This window comes from Condylura cristata, unplaced genomic scaffold (genome assembly GCF_000260355.1).
Source record: "Condylura cristata isolate star-nosed mole 26May11 unplaced genomic scaffold, ConCri1.0 scaffold00004, whole genome shotgun sequence".
Lineage (NCBI taxonomy): Eukaryota > Metazoa > Chordata > Mammalia > Eulipotyphla > Talpidae > Condylura > Condylura cristata.
This window is the reverse complement of record NW_004567105.1, coordinates 61,737,458-61,760,522: the sequence shown is the minus strand read 5'-3', so window position 1 is coordinate 61,760,522 and position 23,065 is coordinate 61,737,458. Positions and strand designations below refer to the sequence as shown.

Below are 23,065 nucleotides of genomic sequence, written 5' to 3'. Positions count from 1 at the left end.
TCTGCACTCCACTCTGTCTCTGGTGAATTCTCTCACCCTCCACATCTCTGGCCTGTATCCCAGTTCTGTATGCACAAATAAAATAAAATCTTAAAAAAAAAAAAATTGTTAATGTATTTCTGGGACCCTTCCTGGTGGTGCATTAGGTTAAAGCGCAGCACTATGAAGCCAGCCACGGCTGCTTCAGCATGAGTTTGATCCCAGCCAAGGAGGTGACCCACATGGCGCAGCAGACCCTGCCTGTCTTGCCCACTGCTCCCCCTCAGCAGTGTACTTGGTCAATCTGCCTATTCTGCTCCTCACTCTCTCTGGTGAATCTTCTCACTGCCCCTGCACCTCTGGCCTGCACCCCAGTTCTGTATGCATAAATAAATAAATCTTTTTCAAAAATTGTTAATGTATTTCTTTTCAAAAATGGTTTAAAATTTTTTCCTTTTTCTTTTGAACTTTGGACTCACCTCCTTTGTCCACTTCCTCTTTTTACATTCAACCTTCTTGTTTTGGTTTTAATCCCAAATTACTATCCTTATTTTCTACATAAAATCCAATCTTAAGTGTTTGATTGTTGCCCCTTATGGGTCTATACATTAGGGAGCTTGTCCTAATGTGCAAGTTATATGAAGGAGCCCAAAGTCTATGTGATCCTTCAAGAACTATACAGAGTGTCAAGAAATGCTCAAGATCTTTTGCAAATGAAGCAACATAGCTCTTTGAGAGAATTAATTTTTTCACAATTTTCCAGCAGATGTCGCTAGTCAGTAATATGAAACTACAAAGTGACACTGTATTATCAAGTACAATTTCTTCTGGTGATTCCTTCATTCAGAAATTAAGTCATTAAAATGTGCTTATGAGTGAAAATCCTTTAATTTCTACAAGGAAATGAGCATAGCTCCTAATCATGGACTTGAAACCTGCCAGGCCAATGAAGCGCTGATACAGCCTGAATCTATTAGCTGGATTGCCATAACAAAACAGCACAGACTGGATGGCTTAACAGAAACGCAATCACGGATCAGGCTTGACTCCATGAAGGAACACCTACATCCAAAAGGGCAGCTGATGCAACATCCAAGAATTTCAATCATTAGCAACACAATACATGAGGTTTAATAAAATAAAGCATAAATAAGTAACAAAAAACTATTTTCTTAGTTTTGGAGACTAGCAGTTTAAGATCAAGGTATTGGCAGCTTTTGTTTCTCCTGTCTATTTCCTTGGCTTCCAGAAAACTGCTTTCTTGTGTCCTCATGTATGTAGTCTTTCCTCTCTATCTGCATGCTCCCAGTATCTCTGCCCCTTCATTTAGAACACCAGCACTACTGATTAGGGTTCTTCTACCTTTATGACCTCATTCAATTTTAATTACCTCTGTTTTTTAATTAAGTATAACTGACAAAATAAATTAGCTTCAGGTATACAACATAATGATTTGATACTGTATATATTACAAATTGATCACTACTATCTGTCTTCATACATAATTACAAAGATTTTTTTTCCTTGTGAAGACGTTTAAGATTTAATCTCTTAGCAACTTTCAAATAAGCAAACAGCATTATCAAGTATATACACACACACGTACATATATAGCATCCCCATAACTTACTCATTTTAAAGTGGTATACCTCTTGACTCCCTTCACATATTATGCCTAGCTACCCCTCCATACCCTCCATCTGGCAACCACCACATCCTCACTAACACCTGTTTATTCTTGCCTTTTTGATACTAGCCATTCTAACAGGTATGAAGTGCTATTTCACTGTGTCATGATTTACATTTCCTGATGATCAGTAATAAATGAAAAATGAACTTTTTTTATGTATCTGTAGTCATCTATATGTCTTTGAAAAAAATGTCTATTCAGGTCCTCTGTTCATTTTTTACTCTTTTTTTTTTCTGTTAAGCTGTGCTGATTCTTTATTTGGGTCGTAATTCCTTATAGGGTACATGATTTACAAATATTTTTACCACTTGGAAGGCTGCCTTTTCATTTGTTGTTGATTTCTTTTGCTGTGCATAATTTTTTTAGTTCCACATAGTTGCATTTGTTTATGTTCTTTGTTGCCTTTTCTTTTGGAGTCAGATCCCAAAATCAATGTCAAGAAGCTTGCCACCTACTTTTCTTCCAAAAGCTTATTGTTTCAGGTCTTATGTTCAAGTTAATCCATTTTTGTTCATTTTTGTATACTGATTACCTCTTTTTAAAGACTATCTCTAAATTCAATTACAATGAGGTTAAGCCTCAATATATGTATTTGAGAGGGACATAATTCAGTGTAGGTATCTAAGTTACTTAAAGCAATGCTTAATACTTCAGATCGTGAAAAATTACTACATACTGTGAAAGACTATAAAGGCAAAATTAGTTCTTAAGTATATTGTAAGCATGTAAAAGGCAGAGAGATAGCTGGTAAAAAGCATTTACACAGAAATGAGTAACTAATATGGCACCAGATTATCAGTAGACTGCTCTGTTGACTATATCACAACTGGAATGATACTCGCTGCCTAAATGTGGCATGATGCCAACACACAAATTTCTAATTAGTGTGCTTGAAGTTTCAACATGTATTTAATAAATGAAAGGGTTCTTTTTTGATGAATGAGGTCTTTTTAATTAATAGAATTTGACTAACATTTCAAAATCAAAGTAAGTTAACATTAATTTAAGACTATTTTAAAGAAGTTAAGCTTTTTTTTTTTTAAGATTTATTTATTTATTCATAGAGAGCTGGGGTACAGGCCAGAGTTGCAGGGGGTGAGAGTATTCAACAGAGACAGAGCAGAACAGGCAGACTGACTGAGTACACTGCTGAGGGGAGCAGTAGGTGGGTCAGGTGGGTCAGGAGAGGTCTGCCGCACCTCGTGGATCACTTCCAGGGTGGCGCCACGTAGATCACTTCCAGGGCGGGGATAAATGCTGCTGCTCGCTTGTAGTGCTGAGTCCTAACCCGTTGTGCCAGCTGGGAGGGCCCAGTTACCTTTTTTTTCTAAGATTTATTTATTTATGCATACAGAACTAGGGTACAGTCCAGAGGTACAGGGGTGGTGAGTGGATTCACCAGAGACAGAGTGGGGAGCAGAACAGGCAGACTGACGAAGTACATTGCTGAGGGGAGCAGTAGGTGGGTCAGGAGAGGTCTGATGTGCCATGTGGATGACCTCTGGGGCAGGGATCGAACTTTAGCTACTTAGTGCTGTGCTTTAACTGGCTATGCCACCAGGCAGGGCCCACAAAAGTCACCTTTAAAAAATTTATGACCTCTAATTTGATGTATTTACCAGTCAATATAAAGGAATTATTTTGTTAGACCTTAGAATTTGGAAGGTAGAGATTTTTTATTTCACTGCTTTTCAAGAAAAAGGCAGACTCAAAGAAAAGATTCCATCTTTGAAGCAACAGACACTGGCGTCTGAGTTTGGATCCACTTACCCCTCACTCACTATTTCTCAATGTCCTCCATCCATCTTTTCAATGGTAAGAGAATAACAATACTAGAACCATGAAAAGGATTAATAATAGAAAGGGACATTTAAAACATGGGGCTGGGCCCTCCCTGGTGGTGCAGAGGGTTAGGACACAGCACTGTGAGTGAGCCACATCCGCTTCAGTGTGAGTTCAATCTCCCGGCCTGGAGGTGACCCACATGGCGCGGCAGCTCTCTCCTGACCAGCTCCCCTCAGCAGTGTACTTTGTCGATCTGCCTGTTCTGCTCCCCCCTCTGTCTCTGTTGAATACTCTCACCCCCTGCAACTCTGGCCTGTACCCCAGTTCTTGCATGCATGCATAAATATTTTTTAAAAGAATCTAAGAAATGGCCCTCCCGGGTGGCGCAGCGGGTTAAAGCGCAGCACTAAGAATCGAAAGCCACTTCCGCATGAGCTCGATCCCCGCCTGCCCAGGAGGTGACCACATGGAGTGGCAGGCCTCTCCTGACCCGCCCGCTGCTCCCCTCAGCAGTGTACTTCATTGATCTGCCTGTTCTGCCCCCCACTCTGTCTCTGGTGAAGCCTCTCACTGCCCCTGCAACTCTGGCCTGTACCCCAGTTCTGTATGAATAAATCAATCTTTAAAAAAAAAAAAGAATCTAAGAAATCCCAAATAAAACTGAGGTACTATTTTATTTCTAAATTAAAGATCTTACTAAAGCCAAATAAGTGAGATATGGTGGTGGAAAAAAGTTTTATGAGGGATGTCTGTCTTCCTACAGTCTATTCTACAGATTGTGTGTAAAAAGAGATGCACAGAAAAACCTAGGCAGTGTTCAGTCTCTGACAAAAGAATGCTACTCCTTTCCTAACAACTGGGGAAATAATTTAAGCAGCACAAAAAGTTAATGGTTGTATAATCCACAATACCACAAACAGGATATGTAAGGTAGTTTTTAGAGGTCATAATTAGGAACATGGAAAAATATCAATGACATGAGACAAACTATAACAACATAAAAGTTAGTACATTTAGTCTTAGAACATGAGAAAAATTGGAAGAAAACAATTTATTTTAAAATATGTTACAATGCCTATAACTTACCTTTAAATTTAAGAGATCAGCTTATTTTTAAGATACAGCATTTTAGCAGTACATTACGAAAAGACACATACCTGACACTCGCCGATCAAATCTGCTAGGAATTGGAACTGTAAAAAAAAAAAAAAACAACACACAGTATTTAGCCATGATTATGATTATGTCACCTGATCCAATTTTTACACCATCCCTTTTTAGATAGATCTTTGACAACAGAACTAAGGAATTCAATAACAAGTAGTGAGTGAATTCATACTCTTCTTCCATAACCAATTAGGTCAACATAACCAAGTAGGTTCAACATGATCATATAAAGAAAGCATTCAGGTATAATGTATCTCTTTGAAAAAAACTCTTTTTAAAGTCAAAGTACTCAAGATAGCATTTTTATGTCTGCTCACATCCATGTTCATTCTAATTTACATTATGCCAAATGAGTAAGTAGTCTATCAAATTTATTATTGATGGACTGGTATCAAATATATTTTGTCATTCAAAAATCTTTGAAGATGGCCTCTCTGGTTAAAAGAAAGAAACAAAGAAAGAAAGAAAAAGGCCCTCTCTGGTGGCACAAGGGGTTAAGTCTCAGCACTATTGAGCTACCAGCTGCCATTGCAGCAAGAGTTCAACCCTGGCCAAGAGGTGACCCACATGCCAAAGCAGACCTTTCCTGTCTCACCTGCACCTGCTGCTCCCCTCAGCAATGTATTTCAGTAGATCTGCCTGTTCTGCTCCCCATTCTGTCTCTGGTGAATCCTCTTAACCTGCTACAACTCTGGCCTATACCTCAGTTCTTATATGCATAAATAAATAAATCTTTTTAAAAATTAAGAAAAAATAGGGCCCCCCCCGGTGATGCAATGAGTTAAAGTGCAGCACAGCGAAGCCAGTTGCAGCTGCTTAAGAGTGAGTTCAATGTCAGTTCAATCCCCGGCCCTGGAGGTGACTCACATGGCGCAGCAGACCAGTCCTATCTTGTCTGCAGCTCCCCTAAGCAGTGTACTTCCTTGATCTGCCTGTTCTGCTCCCCACTCTGTCTCTGGTGAAGCCTCTCACTACCCCTGCACCTCTGGTCTGTACTCCAATACTGTATGCATAAATAAATATATCTTTTTTAAAATTTTCTAAGTAAAATGAAAAACAAGTTGAAGATGGCTCAGAGAGTCAAACTCAACTAATGTGAGGTATCTGAAATAAAAATAGACCCAGGAAGGAGGCAGTTATTCATCATAATAGGAATAGAATTATCTTTCTGGGCTCATGACACCAAAGTATAGGCAAAAACAATAAACTGAACCAAATCAAAATGTAAAACTTCTGTGCATTGAAATATACAATTAATCAAGTGAAAAGGCAACCCACAGAACTCCTACATCTCAACAAAAATCAAAACCTGACTTTAAAAAAAAACATTTACTTATTTATACATTCAAGAACTTGGGTGTAGGCCAGGTGTACAGTGGCTGGCAGCAGCTTGACAGCACTGTCTAACCCCTGCACCACCAGGAAAGCCCTCAAATCCTGACTTTAAAATGGGAAGGTGCCCTCCTTGGTAGTGCAATGGATTGAAGTGCAGCTCAATGAAATTATCTGCAGCCACTGCAGCACCCAGCCAGAGAGGTGACCCACATGCAATGGGGACCTCTCCTGGCCAGCCTGCTTCTCCCCTCAGGAGTGTATTTCAGATCTCCCAGTCCTGCTCCCCACTGTCTCTGGTGAATCTTCTCACCCCATCCCCACAACTCTGGCCTGTACCCCAGTTCTTGTATGCATAAATAAATCTTTAAAAAAATAAATAGGTGGTGCAGCAGGTTGAAGCTCAGCACTGAGAAGTTGGCCACTTCAGTGCGAGTTTGATCCCCATGTTACCCCCCCCAAGTGATCCACATGGCACCGCAGACCTCTCTTGACTTGCATGCTGCCTGTTCTGATCCCTACTCTGTCTCTGGTGAATTATCTCATGGCCCCGCACCTCAGGCCTGTACCCCAGTTCTGTATGCATAAATAAATAAAATCTCAAAAAGAAAATAAACAAAATGGACAAAGACCATATCTTCCAAAGAAGATATATGAATGGTAACAGTCAATAAGAAAGATACACAGGGCCCTCCCTGGTGGCGCAGTGGGTTAAAACACAGCACAAAGCTAAAGCCACTTCAGCATGAGTTCGAACCCCGCCGCATGAGTTCGAACCCCGCCTGCCCTGGAGGAGATCCACATGGTGTGGCAGACCTCTCCTGACCCGCCCACTGCTCCCCTCAGCAGTGTACTTTATCAATCTGCCTGTTCTGTGCCCCACTCTGTCTCTGGTGAATCCTCTCACCCTCCGCATCTCTGGCCTGTACCCCAGTTCTGTACGAATAAATAAATCTTTAAAAAAGAAAAAGAAAGATACACAGTATTACTAATCATAATGTATATAGAAAACACAATGAAATTCTACCTCACACCCCTATAACAGTTACTGTTTAAAAAACAAAATAACAAGTATTTGAAGAATGTGGAGAAATTGGAGCCTTTGTGCAATACCAGTGGGAATGTGAAATAGTGGTGCAGTCACTGTGGAAAATATGAAAACAAAAAGCAGACCTAGCATTTGAGCTAGTGATTCTACTTCTGGAGATCTGGACCTCCAAAAGAATTAAAAGCCAGGTGTCTGATACTGTACATCCACATTCATAGCAATACTATTCACCATAGTCAAAAGGTAGATACAACTCAAATGTCCATCAGTGGATAAATAATAATCTGTAGTATACACATAAAATACATATTCAGCCTTAAAAAGGAAAGAAACTCTGATACTTGCTACTCTGTGGGTGAATCTTGAAAACATTATGCTAAGTGAAGTTAGTGACAAAAGACAAATATACAATCATTCCACTAATGAGAGGTACCTACAGTTGTCAAATTCATACAGACAAAGTAGCATAGTGGTTATTAGGGCATAAAGGGGGAGGTTTTGGGAGAGTTATTATTTAATGGGTACAGTATTAATTTTGTAATACGAAAAACATTTTTGAGACTAATGGCGGTAATGGTTGTACAACACTGTGAATGTACTTAATGCCAATAAATTACAACTTTAAAACAATAAATTTTACTTTAAAATTTACACATTTAAAATTTCTAAAAACATGTAAAGCAAACATTGACACTACATGTGTGTGCTTACACATGTGCATGTGCACTGTAGGAGCAGCTTGGTGTTCTTCCAACTTATCAGGAGAGCTGAAGTTTCTAGCTAATATTTTAAAAATCAACCGAAATGTAGGCCCTCAAATCAAATGTGATATAAGTTTACTTTTATTCTGTTGTCAAACCATGTTTTTATATAACTAATTCAAAATGAAATGGATTCATAGTTTTCAAGGTAAATTAACAATTTGTTTTTGTCTTTTTAAAGAATTATTCATTTATGCATACAAGAACTGGGGCATAGGCCACAGGTGCAGGGGGAGAGAGGATTCACCAAAGAGAGACTGGAGAACAAGCAGATAGACTGAAACACACTGCTTCAGGGGAGATAGGAGAGGTCTGCTGCTCGACTGCAGTGGCTGTGGAAAGCGTCATAGTACTGTGCTTTAACCCCCTGCGTCATCCCAGTAATTAAAATTTGTTGAAATTATCTAAACTTACTTCATAATACACTGACCTAAAATTAAAAAATTTTAACTTAGTTATCATTTTTAGATTATCATGCAAAAAAGACAAAATGATGTAATTTCTAAAGCATTCCCTGATACTGCAGGAGAGATCAAAAGTATATAAAGTCCACTTGCAGCAAGAGATTTAATTAAAAACAAAAAGAATAAAGGCATTTAGTATAAATGTGTAGATGAAAAAGCAAACAAAATAGATGAATACATTCTACCTGATAAAACTATGAGTTGTTTAAATTTAGTACACATTTTATAAGTTTTTTTTTTTTTTTTTTTTAAAGATTTATTTATTTGTGCATACAGAACTGGGGTACAGGCCAGAGGCTCAGGGGCGGTGAGAAGCTTCACCAGAGACAGAGTGGGGAGCAGAACAGGCAGATCTACGAAGTACACTGCTGAGGGAAGCAGCGGGCGGGTCAGGAGAGGTCTGGCTCGCCATGTGGTCTCCTCCGGGCAGGCGGCAGGCGGGAATCGAACTCATGCGGAAGTGGCTTCAGATTCTCAGTGCTGTGCTTTAACCCGCTGCGCCACCAGGGAGGGCCCACATTTTATAAGTTTTTATAGGGTCAGAAGAAATAGCTGCAGTTGGAACAAAATGCAACACCAAGGAACAGAGAAAATATAATCAGTGACTTCAGCAGTCGGAGACCTTTTTTTTTCCTCCTTTGAGTAAACACTGCATTATAACACAGGCCCCAGGTGTGCATCACTGAGAACCAAGTCTATAGAAACTAACTTCACTGATAAGATTCCAATTTTATATTTCACCATACCATTGTTCCCTTTGCCATGATTTACCCAATCTCCCTACCCCTTCTACCCTCTTGTAATCACTAACAGGTGTTATAATTCCAAAGTTCACTTCTGTTTTATTTAGTTTATCTGTTTGTTTTTGTCTCTCTACATATAGAAACATAAAGTGTCTTCTGTCTGGCTTATTTCACTAAGCATGATACACTCTAGGCACATTCATGTTGTTACAAGTGGCAGAATTTCATTTTTTAAAATAACTGAATAGTACTCCATTGTGTATACATACCACACCTTCTTTTTCTTCTGTTAGTCACTGGCACTTAGGTTGTATCCAATTCTTGGCTATTATAAACAATGCAATAAAGATGGGGGACACATATATCTTTTGAACTAGTGTTCTATAATTTCGGGGGGACAAATAGCCATAAGTGGGCTCATTAGATCACATGGAATTTCTACGTTCAATTTTTTTTGAGGTATCACCATACTGGTTTCTATGACAGTTGCAGCAATTCATATTCATTAATAGTACTGGACTGAAATACTGAAATAGTATTTCAGAAAAGTCATGATGTATTTTTTCTGTTTTCAAGCAAAAATGTGTCATGACATTTCCAATAACCAAATATATAAAGAGACCAACTTATTCCAACTTCACCACTATTAGAGACAGAGAATATAGGACACCAGACTATATATGGCTCAAATAAGATAGTCAACCAGCATAACAACTATAAGAAAATATTTTTCTAATATATATAAATATTGATATGGTATAGAAAACTTAAAATTTAGGTTACCTGATCTGAAAGCATGTGCATTTGAAATATTAACAAATGTAACCTCTGGAGAAACTAAAATCCATTGTTATTGATGAAATAAACTCCTAAATGCCAACAAACTCTGAAAATTAAAATGTGGTTCTGTGGGCAGGTGGAATATTTTATGTGGTGATTAACACTAAGAACATTATGGAGAAAATAAAAATACTTCCAAAAGTCTATCCTATTTTAAATTCAAACAAATGATGAACAAGATAATAGATTTTTCTCTATGAATGTGGCAGGGACTAGCATAATAATCTGGAAAACTACAGCAGAGCAAATTTCAGCAGGCCATATGATGACATGTCAAGTGGAAAGGCAAGCAGCAAACACTCACCCTAAAGCTACGCTGGAACATGTTAGCAGCAGGACATTAATACGGGCCTTATACTTGGGGCACCAGTATGACATGCACAGTACAGTAAACAAAACAGCTGTTAGGGCAGACTCAAGAGATGTTAATCAAAATGAAGAGGTTGCCAGGAAGGGCTGGCCAGTGGATGACAGGTGTGCCAGGCCCATAGGTCAGAGGATGGAAGTGTAAATCTGGCCAGATGAAAATGCCTGAAGAAAGCCCCAAAGCCAAGAGAGAGTTTTTTTTTTAAAGTTTTATTTATTTGTGCATACAGAACTGGGGTACAGGCCAGAGGCTCAGGGGCGGTGAGAGGCTTCGCCAGAGACAGAGTGGGGAGCAGAACAGGCAGATCGACGAAGTACACTGCTGAGGGGAGCAGCGGGTGGGTCAGGAGAGGTCTGCTGCGCCATGTGGTCACCTCCAGGGCAGGCGGGAATCGAACTCATGCGGAAGTGGTTTCAGCTTCTTAGTGCAGTGCTTTAACCCACTGCGCCACCAGGGAGGGCCGCCAAGAGAGTTTTTAAGGGAGTGTAAATGCCCTACCTATCTGGAAACACAGATGATGGAGAAACAGTGTCAGAGAAAACAACTCAATGAAGCAAGAAAAATGCTGAGCAACTTCACTTGGGGTCCAGAAACTCAATTAACTAACCAAAGGACTCATTACTGGAATGAAGACAAGATACCATCCACCATGATTTACCTACACAATTTCACTCTTTCTCTTAGAGTTAGAAGAAAGAATAATGCTACTCCTTCACTTTTCCTCTCTTTCTGTAGAATCATGTGCTGGTTAAATTAGGTGCTGCAGTGGCTGGCCATAGCTTGATAGTGCTGTGTCTTAAACCCCTGCAGGGAGGCCTCATGGCGTTAAAGTTTAAAGTAAAAAGTTCTAAAGGTATGTTCATCTTGGTTTACACCGGTACATGCAAAATGTACTAATATTGCGGCCTACCCACTGAGTCTTGTTTCTTGTCTGTGCAACATTTAATATCTACCTCCCCACGAGCTATCAACAGAAAGAATCTTATCTGACCCTGGGCCTCCCTGGTGGCTTAGGGGTTAAAGCACAGCACTAGCAGGCTATCGCTACCCATTGCAGCATGAATTCGATCCCTAGCCAGGGAGGTGACCCACGTGGCAGAGCAGCCCTCCAGTCTCACCCTCTGCTGCCCTTAGCAGTGTATTTTGGTAGATCTGCCTGTTCTGCCCCCCATTCTGTTTTGGGTGCCTCTGGTTTGTGTCCCAAATAAAACATATTTGGGACACAAAAAATATATCTTAAAAAAAAAATAATCTTATCTGACCCTGCCAGGGTCTCTAATAGGGACCAAAGGGACCAAATAGCTGCTACCTCACCTAACACCAAGTTTTTCCAATGAGCTATTGTATTTTGTGGACTAATCATTGTAAGAATTTGCCAGTCATTAATAAAGTTTTTTCTAAAAGTGTCATGTTCTTCTTTACTGTTCTCTTATGCTGATAATTCCTTTATCCTGAACTAAATAAAAACCAACCATTGTGGGTTGGAGTACTTTCCTGACAGGCACTTGCTATATGACAGGGAAATAAAAGTGATTCAAATATGACTCCGACCCATGAAGATCTTGGGAGCAAACTGAGGAGTCACCAAAATAATCATATAACTGTAACAGTGTGATATATACTACAATACAGACAAGTACAATGTGTTCTCTGGGTACATAAGAAGAGTAATTAGGGTCCTCCCTGGTGGCACAGTGGATTAAAGCACAGAACTTTAAAGCTAAAGCCACTTCAGCATGAGTTCCATTCCTGACCAGGGAGGTGATCCACATGGCGCAGCAGACCTCTCCTGACCCACCCGCTGCTCCTCTCAGCAGTGTACTTCATCGATCAGCCTGTGCTGCTCCCCACTCTGTCTCTGCTGAATCCTCTCACCACCTCTGTACCTCTGGCCTTTGCCTCAGTTCTGTATGCATAAATAAATAAAATCTTAAAAAAAAAGAAGAGTAAAATATCTACAGAAGTTACTGGGGGTTTGAAATGCTGTGTTTTGGGTTGCACAAAGATTCCTTCCGTGTACAAAAAATAATCTGTAAATGAATAAATTAATAGAATTTATTTTTTAAAAAAGAAGAGTAATTAAAGAGTGAAGGAAGGTCCTACATCTACAGAAAGTAAGGTGAAAGCAGCACAGCAGCACAGTTGCGTTGGAGGTGAGCAAGCTTGTGATTTCAGGGAATGAAAGGCATGTGGCACTAGCATGGGCAATATGGGAAGAGCACGAGAGCACAGATCAAAGTAATGGGTGAGCATGGGCCATTTGGGAAGCCATGCCTGGCAGTGCAATATTCAGAAGTAATAAACTGATTATTTCCATGTATTTTCTTTCTCCTCCAGTTGTGGGAGGAGAGCAGGAGCAAAGATTAAAGTGGGAATGTGATTGCGAAACCAGAAGAGGAAGTCTAGAGAATAGCAACTAAGGTTTAATGGGAGAGGAAGTATTCACTGGAAAAGAGGAAAGAAAGAACTCTATCCTAGTACTAAGGAGTGGCAGCAAAATCCTCCAGTATGGAAAACCTGCCCTCTTGCGCCACGGTTCTCCATCTGTGATCTCTCTGCTTCTCCATGGTCCTAGGCAGCTGCATGAACACTGGAAAGAGGGTGGAAGAACAAGACACCCCAAACAAAGTTGAGCTAAACAGAGCCACTTGGGAAAGTTCTCTGCGAGCAGATCAGCTGTAGACACAGCACTTTTGTTACAATAGGGAGGAACTGGAGCAAAGGGAATTATCACAGACTGTATTTTATAAGGATCATTATGTAGCTGGTGGAAGGCGATAAATGCTTAAGTTAGATGGGTAGCTGGAGAAAGGAGGAAAACAAATGAATTCTAACGATGTACAGAAAGTAAAAATCTATACAGCTTAGTGACAGAATCAGTGTCTACTCCACAAACATCAAATAATATTGTATTTCTATAATATAAAAAGACAAAGTATTAATATGGAAATAATTCAATCTATAAATAAGGGTGTTGTCATGGATTCTAAAATCATAAAATGTCAAGAGCTGCAAAGAATCTGTAAATTCATGGGTCTGGCCATGGGAAGTAGGTTTCATCTTACAAGGTAATTCTAATTGATGTTGCTACTCCACTTGAATCATCGTTGCCACCTTCCTTTTCTTTCATTACTCACACCTACTTCATTAACAATTCCATCTGTTCTCCTCCCACTTTATTTCTAATCAGTCTATCCTCCATCTCCGCTGTTATCCTAGTCTGAAGTGCCTCATTTCTTGCCTGGTTGACTGCAACACCTTCAAATTTGTCTTCCCACTGCCAATCTTGTTCCACATCAATCTATTCCCCACAGTTATCACAGTGATATTAAAATTTTGCAAGATAATTTGGCAGTTTCTGTCAAAATTTTAAATGTGAAATACCTTTGATCTAGCAACAGCTCCATTTCTAGGAAAAAAATACACATTACACACATACTCCTATGTATATATAGTGTACACTGATTCTGTCACTAAGCTGTATAGATTTTTACTTTCTGTACATCGTTAGAATTCATTTGTTTTCCTCCTTTCTCCAGCTACCTATCTAACTTTTTTTAAGCATTTATCGCCTTCCACCAGCTACATAATGATCCTTATAAAATACAGTCTGTGATAATTCCCTTTGCTCCAGTTCCTCCCTATTGTAACAATATTATAGTACATATATAATCACTATAGTATTTTCATATATATAACAGCAAAAGGTGGAAATAAACATTTTCTAGAAAAAAATTACAGAACCAGTAGTAGAACTAGAGTATAAATCTCTATGCAGTCATTACAATAGATGTAACAGACTTCTCTGAAGTGACAGGGAGACCTGCAAGATATGTGAAAAGTCTGCACAAGGACAATACGATATAATGCCAATTTTTTAAAATTTTGAGTTTATACAAAGTATTACAAATTAAAAAGTCAAATATTATACACATGCATCAGTTAAAAAACTTAAAAATGTTTTCTTCTGAACACACTGGCATATAGAAGTGCTTTGCTACTTAGAAACCGGAAGAGACTTAATGCTCCAGGTACCTAAGTAATTCAATTAGATAGGGGGTAAGTAATTTTCCATTCCCAAATATGCTAATTATATAAATGTTAACACACACTGCAACCAAGAGATGCCACCACTGAAAACAGACTCTGCTATCTCAGCTGCCCTCTGCCCTGATGCAAAGGTATAGAGAGGCAGGTCAAGTTTCTATATTTCGCTTCATATACCATTCAGCTGAGCCTTTCCACCTGTAGCCACACCGAAGGCCTCCTTTCCAACAGGTATTTGTCAAGAAAACAGAAAGCCAAAGCCTACTGAATTCTTTGGATGGAACATCTCCCAAGTTTTTAAATAAAAACTATAGCACTTGGCCCTCCCTGGTGGCGCAGCGGGTTAAAGCACAGCACTGAGAAGCTAAAGCCACTTCCGCATGAGTTCGATTCCCGCCTGCCCCGGAGGAGACCACATGGCGTGGCAGACCTCTCCTGACCCGCCCGCTGCTCCCCTCAGCAGTGTACTTCATTGATCTGCCTGTTCTGCTCCCCACTCTGTCTCTGGTGAAGCCTCTCGCCGCCCCTGCACCTCTGGCCTGTACCCCAGTTCTGTATGCATAAATAAATAAATCTTTAAAAAAAAAAAAACTATAGCACTAGCCTTTATAGCTCTACAATATAATTCATAATATTTGCCAAGACTTTGGAATATAAGGTAAGTAAATGTAAGAGTTGTAAGATTTGAAGTCAAAAGACAGGTTGACATTCGGCTTCACAACTTACTGAGCCTCAGTATCCAGAGGATAGTATATTCACCACAGATGACCTGAAGAGGGACTTGATTCTTATGTATAAAGGAGCTATGACTATAAAATGTCAGGGTTATCATAGTTTTGTTTTACATTTTTTCAAAATTTTATTTCTCAAAAAACTGTTTTCACATTTTTCTCACAGTTGTTTCATCACATGTGGCCTGTTCATTTGCTAGTTACAATTTTTTGAGTCTCACTGCATGCAATTACTATGGCAGCATTTTAAATGCATCATCGAATGTGATTACCACAACAACCCTATTATGCCATTCCACTTTGTAGCTGAGGAGACTGAGAATTGCCCTCAAATAGAACTCCCCCCAAGACCACTTAGGAAGTAATCGAAACAGTTTTTCACTCATCTAAACTTGGTAACAGGAAAAGCAAAGTTATGGTTAAATGCAATGCATGCTTTATGTTTTCTGGGAGAAATTCCACCCTATTCAATTATGAAAACAACAACACAGAAAGTCCATACTTAACATCCTTGATAAATTCTTGGAAACTTCAACTTCAAGCAAAATGATGTGCAACAAAAGCAGGCCCTTCAAATGTAACTTTCATTCAATCTAGGCCAGGATTTTTTCCCCCTCATCATTATAATGCAGCAACACAGAATGAAACCAACTTATTACAGGACGTGCTGTTTATTGTCTATAAGAACTCCCAGCTTACTCCTATGGAGGGATCATCACATCATGTGGCCTGTTGGTTGCTATCCCACCATCCCACCAGATAAGCTCCTGCAAAGCAGGAATGCTCTTACCCACCCCCCTCCAACCCCAGTCCCCGCTTTGTACCCCATTGCTCAGCAGAACAAATGTCTGTGGAACCTAAGCAGGAATGCAGAGGAGGCTGAAGGTCAAAACTATGTTTAGCCACACCAGTGAGTCCTCCCCCTTCTGTGGCACCACTTGGTACCTCTTTCTTCTTTTAGTTAAATAAGAGAAGCTATCTTTTAGGAGTGACCTTTCCCAAACTTGAAGTCCTTGTGAGGTTTTACTCCCAATCCTCCCCTCCTACCTTCAACTCAGCAGTAAGATATGGCACATAATCCAAGCTGGGAAAATCAGTGTTCCCACTGCCCCAGCACATAACTTATTCCAGAATAGAAACCTGACCCAAGCCAAGTCAAATAAGGTCCTTTCCTGGAATATTCCAAATTAGAGACAGAAAAATACATCATTCCTTTGACATACTAAGGATCGCTATAGGCATGTGGGAGCCATGCCGGATCTTCAGCAGGGAAGTAACAGGATCATATATACTTCTTAGAAAGAGTCTAGTAATAGCATCGTCAAGAGGGTAAGACACACAGTGGGAAGCTCAGTAATGGGCCTATTGCGATAGGCCTGACAAGGGATGAGGGCGGCTTCAATCAGGACCATGGCAACAAGACAGAGAAAAGAAAACATATTAGAGAGCATTTTGGGACTGCTTTTTGTCTCACTAGGAATTCTGTCCTAGTGAGACAAGGAGATGGAAAATCATCTCCTTGAATTCCCTGTGTAGAGATAACAATTATAAACACTTTTATTCATCCAGTAGATACTAGAAAGCAATTAGAGGAATTGTTATGAGCATGGAATTCTTCAGTGTCACCTTACTTACTAGCTATGTGACCTTAAATAAGTTATTTAACTTCTAAGCCCCAATCTAGTGACTTGTAAAACTGGGGTAACAATAGTATCTATCTTACAGAGTTTCCACCATGTAGAAAAGGAAAACTTTAAACTGGCTGATAAAGGACAAACATAGTTCAGCAAACAAACAAGAGGGAAAGGACAGCACCCAGGCAGAAGGGAAGGGAGGAGGAAAGGGAAAGAAACATGAAAAAAATGAACTGTACTCCTGACCTCTGCCCACTTCAACTGCTGGCTAAATGCCAGTTGGAATTCCAGCCAATGTGCTGGACCTGAAACTCAACTAAAGAGGACCAATCACCTCCACAGCTCTTTTTCCTCCAAACTCCCTACCACCATTCTCTCCCACAGGACATTTTACTCCCTGTGATTGCCTACACACAAGTACTATAACAGTGGGCAAAAGGTGGATTCATTATGTAATCCATGACTCCTGGGAGAGAAAGAACACCTCCCAGGACCCTAAGCACAAGACGTGACTGTGTCAAGGTCAGAAGCAAGGAGCAGTGGGAGTCAAGGGGACAAGTCAAAGGCAGCACTGAGCACTACCTACCAAGGGCAGAAACTCAGCTGGGAATACCACCATAGGCTGTGAAGAATCATTCTCTGCTGTGGGGTAAAGACAAACTTTGCAACAGGCTTTCCCACAGTTAAGGCAGTAACTCTTCCCAGCGACTCTAAATCCCTCTGGTTTCTGCTATTTTGTTGGTTCTAATTCTGTGCTCTCCAATCAAAGTTCTTATTGGTAATAGATCTTCCTAGATATTTAAGATACACAGAATCCCTGGTTTTAAGGGATATGAGTTCTAGGATCAACAGAAAAGACTACCCATCCAGTTATAATTATCACACCAGACACGACAGGAAGTACTAACATACATTCTCTTGAATTGTCACCACCCTTAGAAAGTAGTGAAGAATTATACTTTTCAAAATGAAAATGCGTAAGATTGGTGGAGCTATGACAGTAAGAATATCAACCCAAGTGTACCTGATTCCTATATAAATCAGTTTTCAGTGAATTAACATGAGTCAGTCATCAAGGGACTGAAAATACAAAGGAATATTTAAAGTATCTAATTCAGGTCCTTCCTGGTGATGAAAGGGATTAAGTCTCAGCACTATGAAGCTCTACGCAGCCACTGCAGTATGAGTTCCATGCCCCGCTAGGGAGCTGACCCACATGGAGCAACAGACCTCTCCTGTCCTACCTACTGCTCCCCTTAGCAGTGTATGTCAATAGATCCACCGGCTTTACTACCCACTCTGTTTCTGGTGAACCCTCTGATCCCTACCCCCACATCCCTGGCCTACACCCCAGCTCCTGTATGCATAAATAAATAAATCTTTTTTAAAAAGTACTTCATGAACCTGAAAAATAGAAAAACAAACTTCAGGTGATGACTCAACTCAAGAAATTCTTTTTTATAACATTCCCACTAACCCTAATCCTAAGCTTTAGTCACCATTTACTTGTATGGTTACAATGAATTACAGTGGCATCTCCCAGCATCCGCTCTGGCCTTGACCCAGAGCAGTTCTCCACACTACTTGCCTAGGGTACAAACATGATGATCTCCCTCACAATTACACTGCTTGTTAATTAGTCTCCCACACATAGAATTTTCCAAGCTGTAGCCACAGGACCATTTTAAACTGATATAATATTAGTTGGCACTCAAAATATCTATGGGAGCTTGGACAAGAGCAGTAAAGTAAAAAAAGAAAAAAAAAACTGCCTCAAGAATTGATGCCCCCCCAAAATTGAACTTTATAATAAAAAATGCATAATATTAAGCCGTTTTCATTTTCTAAAAACAAAATTATAATTAGGACACAGAAACATGTCACAGACAAGTAAACAAACGAACCACCACATACTGGCTTGTAAATCTGAATCTTGCAATATTAGATACAGATCCTTTCACTATTACACTAAATTATGCTATTTGAGAATCTGCTGCATCATTCCCCTAAACACAAACACACACATAGGCGCAGGAAACACCTACTCTTAGTCTGAATGCTTCCTTTTATTCCTAAACACAGTGTAATATGCTACTCTACTCTTCACTGAACATGAGCTGAAGAGCAATTGTGACACACTCTGTGTTTAACAACTCTCCAAGTTATCCTGCCACCTGCTGAAGCTGGAGAATGCTACTGTGACACAGATGATATAGGGCTTCAAAAAGAAGCTAAAATTGAATAATTTTTTTCCTCTGAAATGTTTTAAAAAGAAAGAAAATTCTAACTACGCATAATTCTCAAAGTTAAGACTCATGGAGCAACATGAACATCTATATTTTTTTCTTAAAGGTTTATTTACTTATACATACAAGAGCTGGCCAGAGGTGCAAGAGGTGAGAGGATTGACAAGAGACAGAGTGGGGAACACACTGCTGAGGAGAGCAGCAGGTGGGATAGAATAGATCTGCTGCACCATATGGGTCACCTCCCTGGCTGAGGATTGAACACATGCTGCAGTGGCTGGTTATAGCTTCATAGTGCTGCACTTTAACCCACTGAGCCACCAGGGAAAGCTTGAACATCTACATTTCTAACATGTCTCTTAAGTAATGATGACGGTGCTGATCCTGGTACCTCAGTTAGAGACTACTGCTCTAGGGCTAATCAAGAATTTACAGGGAAAATATGACAGAGGAACTTTGATGTAAACATCTTGGGGATACAATCAACAAACTCCAGATTGTGAAAAAATCTACCAGGTAGACTCTTATCTATAATTAAGATTTAGAAGAGAAGAGAAAGAGATGGAGAGAAATCCTATAGATTAAGATATTTGTGAAATAGACTAGTCAATGTAACTTAGACTTTATTTGGAGATGTGCAGAAATGTTTGAACATAGGTTTAATATTTGAAATTGGGCCTCATTGGTGGCACAGTTAAAGTCTCAGTGCTATCAATCTATTGGCTGACACTGTGGCCTGAGTTTGATAGTTAGCCAGGGAGCTAACATACATGGCTTGTTTCTTCTAGCCTCTCCTGTCTTGCCTGCTGCTCCCCTCAGCAGTGTATTTCAGTAAATCTATCTGTTTTGCCCCCACTCTGTCTCAAGTGAATCCTCTTACCTCCTACACCTCTGGCCTATACCCCAGTTCTTGCATGAATAAGTAAAAATAAATCTTTAAAAGAAAATAGTATTTGCAACTAAGGAATTATTGCTCAATTATTTTAGATGTAATAAAACTTTATAGGTATAATTTTAAAACTAGTTTTCAGGATGTAAAACACTATAAATGAGATTATTCTGCTGGGGACCCTCCCTGGTGGTGCAAGGAGTTAAAGCACAGCGCTATAAAGCTATATATACAAAGCCACTGCAGCAAAAGTTCAATCCCCGACCAGGGAGCTGACCCACACGGCACAGCAGACCTCTCCTGTCTTGTGCGCTGCTCCCCTCAGCAGTGTATTTCAGTAGATCTACCTGACCTGTTCCCTGCTCTGCCTCTGTCTTATACCCCACCACCCTGCACCTCTGTCTTATACCCCAGTTCTTGTATGCATAAATAAATAAATGTTTAAAAATAATCTTTTTTAAAAAAGATTTTAATATTTTGAAAATATTCTGGGAGGAGGATGGTTTGAGTGGGAGCTATCCACGAGCTGGGGACAGTTTGTACTAGGTCAGGAGAACTGATTCTGAAATATTTTTCAACCCCTTAATCAGTAAATTGTATTGGTAGCTTAAAAATGGCTTAGTAAATTCCTGGCTAAATACTCCTTAAGGGAAACTGGCAAACACCATGTAAGTTAGATCTGACTGCCACTTTATCATTCCAATGAGTTCATGAATTGGATGATAAGCAGTACTATTATCAATAATAAAACATTCCCTTCATTAAAAAATTAGACAAAAAAACCAACATTTTAAGGAGAGGCTGGTGGAACCAGTGGACAGGGTGATACTGATATAGGGGTTCCTTTACCCACTCATAGAAAGCTCTGCCCTAATTTATACATCAATCTTTAAACACAGTCACTTACTCTGAAAGAATCAGTCACTCACAATTCCCTGCCTCCATAGACACTACCAGATTTAATATGTCTCTGTTCCTAAGTACCCACTGCCTAAAAAAATCGTCTTTACCCGATTCCCAAAGTCCCAGACTCAGGGAAGACAGCTCCAGTCCAACCACTGAGCACCCATTCTCTGTAACAGCACACAAAATACCCATGACTTTACTACATCCCACTAAAAGCTCCTAAGGAATAAGCACAAGAAATTCCTGCCATATTTTGTCTGCTACAGACCTTGACACACACATAGACACTAATAATAAATGAATTGAATGAATGATTTGCTATTACTCAGGCTGGAAAGGACTGCAAGCTATATCCCTTTCTGGTATATATATTCTTATCCACACACATGAAATCTGGTCACCGGTTAAATTAAGATTGTAATAGGAATATATAACTATTCTTACACCAACAGTTTCTTTGTTAATCACCCAGAGTAGCACCAGAGTAACCATCCATAGGTAAAGGACATGGAAGCAATACTACTATCCTTACTTCAGCTGCCAGCTCTACTTTGGAATCCTTAGGTTATTCATATTTTAGACCAGCTGGTTACAAATTCAGAGGTTCCCATACTTCCTCAGGTTTAATTCACTAGAACATCTCATACAACTCCAGACAGCACTATTCATGCAATTACAGTTTTATTATAAAGGAAACAAATCAGGACTATCCAAAGAAACATATAATGACAAAGTCTATAAGGGTTTTTAAGTTTCCACGCCCTGTCATGGAATCAGGGTGCCTCATCCTATCAGTACGTTCACCAACTTGGAAGTACCATCAAATTTTGGTGCTGAAGAATTTTTATTATGGTTTCATAATGTGATAAACTGAATCATGAACCATAGGATTAAATTCCATCTCCAGTCCTCTGTTTTCTCCAGACGTCAGACTCTCAAAGTCACAACCCTTTCATTACAAGGCTGGTCTTTCAGGTAACCAGAACCAATTCTGAGTCACCACATTAACATAAGCTCAGGTAGTAGTCTCAGGGACTCTTAAGTAACAAAGACACTCCTATAACTTAGGAAATTCTGTGAGTTTTAGAAACTCTATGCCAAGAATCTGGGACAAAGGCCAGACAGATTCATTATTATGCAACAAAAACAATTAAAACTCCCTAGTCAACTTACAAAAATAAAGACAAACAAACAAAAAGAGGATATCCAAGATAAGTGAGGATCACTCATTTTAGGAACCCAAATCTACTAGATTATATACCATTTTTTTTTTATTATTATTTTTTTTTTTATTAAAAAGTTTATTTTTACATCCATTTTTTAAATTTGGTACACATATTCTAACAAACATCTAATGATTAATAGGAAAAATTTTGGAGCATCCAGAACTAGATGGGATTTCTCTTTTATGAGTTGAGAAATCAACCTATTATTAGTGACATTGGACATTGGCCTGGCAGTAGTGAGAAAAATCATCTGTCCTGTTAACAATCATGGAGTCACCAAACAAAAAAGTTTCAATTATCTTTTCTCAGAAATTCATCATAAACAAGATAAATAGTAAAAAAAAAAAAAATGTCTATTTACAGCACGAAGTAAATGTTTTCATCAAAATTTTATTTTTCTTTAAAAATAGTGGATGTGGGCTCTCCCTGGTGGTGCAGTGGGTTAAAGCACAGCACTAAGAAGCTAAAGCCACTTCAATTATGAGTTGAATCCTGGCCTGCCCCGGAGGTGACCCACATGGTGCCGCAGACCTCTCCTGACCCACCCACTGCTCCCCTCAGCAGTGTACTTCCTTGATCTGCCTGTTCTGCTCCCCACTCTGTCTCTGGAGACTCCTCTCACTGCCCCTGCAGCACCTCTGGCCTGTACCCCAGTTCTGTATGCATAAATAAATAAATTTAAAATATATATATATTGGGTGCTGGGCCCTCTCTGGTGGTGCAACAGGTTCAAGTTCAAAACTAAGAAACTAGCTACAATTGCTTCAGCACTAGTTCAATCCCCGGCCTGGGAGGTGACCCACAAGGCACAGCAGACCTCTCCTGTCTGGCCCACAGCTCCCCTTAGCAGTGTACCTCGTTAATTTGCCTGTTCTGCAACACAATCTGTATCTGGTGAACCCTCTCACCCTCCTCCCTTGCACTTGTGACTGTACTCCAGTTCTGTATGCATAAATAAATTAATCTTAAAGTATATACACTGGGGCTCTCCCTGATGGCTCAAAGGGTTAAAGCACCACATTATGAAGCTCTCCAAAGCCACTGCAGCACGAGTTCAATTTCCGGCCAACGAGCTGACCCACATGATGTGGCAGACGTCTCCTGACCCTCCCGCTGCACCCACTGCTCCTCTCAGCAGTGTATTTCAGTAGATCTGCCTGTTCTGCTCCCCACTCTGTCTCTGGTAAATCCTTTCACCCACCACACCTCT

General features: G+C 39.8%; 1 protein-coding gene across 1 annotated transcript in view; it reads right to left on the bottom strand.

The window, feature by feature from the left end:
- The window catches only part of PRKAR2A (protein kinase, cAMP-dependent, regulatory, type II, alpha), a 63,746-nt gene that overhangs the window by 27,873 nt on the left and 12,808 nt on the right, over window positions 1-23,065 (bottom strand). The window contains exon 2 of the mRNA XM_004676194.2: window positions 4,612-4,647. Coding sequence (XP_004676251.1) covers window positions 4,612-4,647 — 36 coding nt within the window. The remainder of the gene's footprint in view (window positions 1-4,611; window positions 4,648-23,065) is intronic.